At 47.4% G+C, this 2,928-nt stretch overlaps 1 protein-coding gene across 1 annotated transcript; it reads left to right on the top strand.

The window, feature by feature from the left end:
* Window positions 1-449: 449 nt before the first annotated feature.
* LOC112748136 (uncharacterized) lies at window positions 450-2,197 on the top strand. The gene is made up of 2 exons (XM_025796345.1): window positions 450-1,397; window positions 1,529-2,197. Exons 1-2 carry the CDS (start codon window positions 450-452, stop codon window positions 2,195-2,197), a joined length of 1,617 nt encoding a protein of 538 aa, XP_025652130.1.
* The last annotated feature ends 731 nt before the right edge of the window (window positions 2,198-2,928 follow it).

The raw sequence follows: 2,928 nt of genomic DNA, 5'->3' as shown, positions 1-2,928 counted from the left end.
TGAAAAAAGGAATAGTTTTTGAATGGAACCCAGCATGCGAGGAAGCTTTCAACCACTTCAAGAGCATACTCTCGGCACCCTCGGTTCTCAGCAAGCCTAAGGATGGTGAGACACTGTTCTTATATTTGGCCGTAATGGACGAAGCCTTGGCGACCGTTCTGGTACGAGAGGAAGGAAGAGCCCAAAAACCAGTCTACTTTGTTAGCAAAGCATTGTAGGGGGCAGAGGTAAGATATAGTAAACTGGAAAAGCTAGCGTACGCACTCATGATTTCATCTCGAAGGTTGCGACACTACTTCGAGGTTCATCGAGTGATCATCAGAACGGATCAAGTGATATGCCAGGTCTTGCAAAAACCCGACCTTTTGGGATGGATGATAATCTGGGCAATCGAGCTATCCCAATATGACCTACAATATGATCCCAGACATGCAATCAAGGCCTAGGCCATGGCAGACTTTTTGGTTGAAGTCACTGGAGCCCCTCACGAAACCCCAAGCACACGGTGGAAACTCCACGTTGATGGAGCTTCCAACCAGACATTTGGGAGGGCAGGAATAATCATCGAAAGCCTGACAGGGATAGTATACGAGCAGTCCGTCAAGTTTGAGTTTCTGGTCTCCAACAATCAGGCAGAGTACGAGGCCCTAATTGGCGGCCTGCTGTTGTCAAAAGAAGTCAGAGTAATAAGAGTAGAGGTAAACAGTGATTCTCAAGTCGTCACCTCTCAAATCAATGGAACTTATCAAGCCAAAGACCCTCTGCTACAAAAATACCTGGAAAAGGTTAGGGGTCTAAGCGAGGACTTCAAGGAGGTTGTGGTGCAGCATGTCCCAAAGGAAAGGAACACACGAGCCGACCTCCTATCCAAACTGGCTAGTACAAAGCCAGGAACGGGAAATCGCTCTTTGATCCAAGGATTAGTAAACAAAACGACAGTCGCCCTGTGCGTAGCCCAAGCAGATGTCGTCCCCTCATGGATGGACCCAATCACTGATTTTTTAGAAAATGGTAAGCTCCCTGATGACCACAAGGTGGCAAAGGCATTAAGAAGAAAGGAGGCCAAATACGTAATAATACAAGGCCAACTATTCAAGAGAGGGCTGAACCAACCCCTGTTGAAGTGCCTACGACCCGACCAGACAGACTACGTTCTAAGGGAAGTCCATGAGGGGTGTTGCGGCCACCATATCTGGGGAAAGGCTTTGGCTCGGAAGCTCGTGAGTGGCGGCTACTTTTGGCCCTCGATGATGACGGATTCCCAAGAATTCGTAAAGAGGTGCAAGAAGTGTCAAGAAAATGCGAACTTTCACAAGACCCCGGCATCTGAGCTAAGTTTGCTCATGGCCTCCCGGCCTTTCAACCAATGGGGGATTGACCAGTTGGGACCTTTCCCGGTGGGCCTGAGATAAGTTAAGTACCTGATCAAGGCTATTGATTACTACACAAAGTGGGTCGAAGCGGAGCCGCTGGCCAGCGTTTCATCAGTAAACTACTGTAAGTTCATATGGAGACATGTAATCTCCAGGTTTGGAATCCCAGAGACCATGATATAGGACAACAGGACGCAATTTATGGACAAGAAATTCAGGGAGTTCCCATTAGGTCTGGGCATAAAATAGAGGCTCTCGTCAGTGGAGCACCACAGACCAATGGTCAAGTGGAAGCAGCGAACAAGGTCATCCTCCGCGGTCTCAAAAGGCGACTTAACCAGAAGAAGGGAGCGTGGGCAGACAAACTAGCGTCAGTCCTATGGTCGTATAGAACAATACCTCAATCCTCCATCGGGGAAACCCCTTTCCGACTTACCTATGGAGTTGACGCAATTATCCCTGTGGAAGTCAGGGAGCCAAGCCCACGCCTACTCCTGGGGGGAGTTGAGGAGGCTGTAGAGAAGGACCTGGTCGACGAAACCAGGAAAATGGCACACTTGTCAGAAGTGGCGCTGAAGCAGAGAATATCATTTCGTTACAATGCCAGGGTACTAAGGAGGAGTTTTGAGCCAAACAACCTGGTCCTACGATGTAATGACGTAGGCCTCCCTACCCCTGGGGAAGGAAAGCTGGTGGCCAATTGGGAAGGCCCATACAGAGTGAAGAAAGTGGTCGGCAACGGAGCTTACAAGCTGGAGCGACTAGACGGGAAAGAAGTATCCCGAACATGGAACGTGACAAACTTGACTAGGTTCTACTCCTAGAGTCCAAAGCGACCACCCGCCCCACCGATTTAGTAACACTTGTTTTACTTTGTGTTGAATTATCATCAATTTTTTATTTTTGCCAATCACTTAATATATTTCTTTTTCACTTTATTTCTATTATCTTTATTTACTTGCCAATTAAACGGTCTACTGCGACTACGGCTACATGGGACTGATTACCCCGGGAGCCAACGACACCGTCTACACTACACCACGCGGCTACAAAAATAAGCCATAATTCAAAGTTTTTTAACGGGAGCCATGAACCGGCTTCCCCAATTACCAACGACAAAACAAACGGTAAACAACTACTTAATTACCAGATGAAACGGTAAACAAGTCGTCAACTACCAACAAAACGGTAAATAAGTTCATACAAACTGCTAGAGTTCAAATCAGTACAACAAAGTAAAATTACATCACTTCTTCGAGATGTCCACAATCTGACCATCCTGGATAGTCTTGAAAGCTCCAATCGCGAAGACATCAAAGTCGGGAGAAAGTAGCTTGACCTGGGCCTTAATAGCCTCTTTGGTCCCATTGATCACCTCTCTTGCCTTCTTCACCGTGTCTTTATTCTTTTTCTTCAAGCTAGCAACTTCCCCTTTCAGCCCGACAACCTCATCCTTGGCACTCTTTGCCGACTTCTTCAGCCTCTTCAAGCTTGGCCTCTAAAGAAGTAATCTTGGCCTGAGCTGCAGAAGTTTCGCCACGAGCAGAGTTGAGCT

Source organism: Arachis hypogaea, chromosome 15, assembly GCF_003086295.3.
Source record: "Arachis hypogaea cultivar Tifrunner chromosome 15, arahy.Tifrunner.gnm2.J5K5, whole genome shotgun sequence".
Taxonomy (NCBI): Eukaryota; Viridiplantae; Streptophyta; class Magnoliopsida; order Fabales; family Fabaceae; genus Arachis; species Arachis hypogaea.
This window is presented reverse-complemented; position numbering and strand designations above follow the sequence as displayed.

What these genes read in the sequence shown, in the direction of transcription:
- LOC112748136 (XM_025796345.1), top strand. Translation starts at nt 450, where the DNA reads ATGGCAGACTTTTTGGTTGAAGTCACTGGAGCCCCTCACGAAACCCCA. An exon ending in ACCAGTTGGGACCTTTCCCG is followed by an intron (nt 1,398 to 1,528) that starts GTGGGCCTGAGA and finishes TGTAATCTCCAG; the next exon opens with GTTTGGAATCCCAGAGACCA.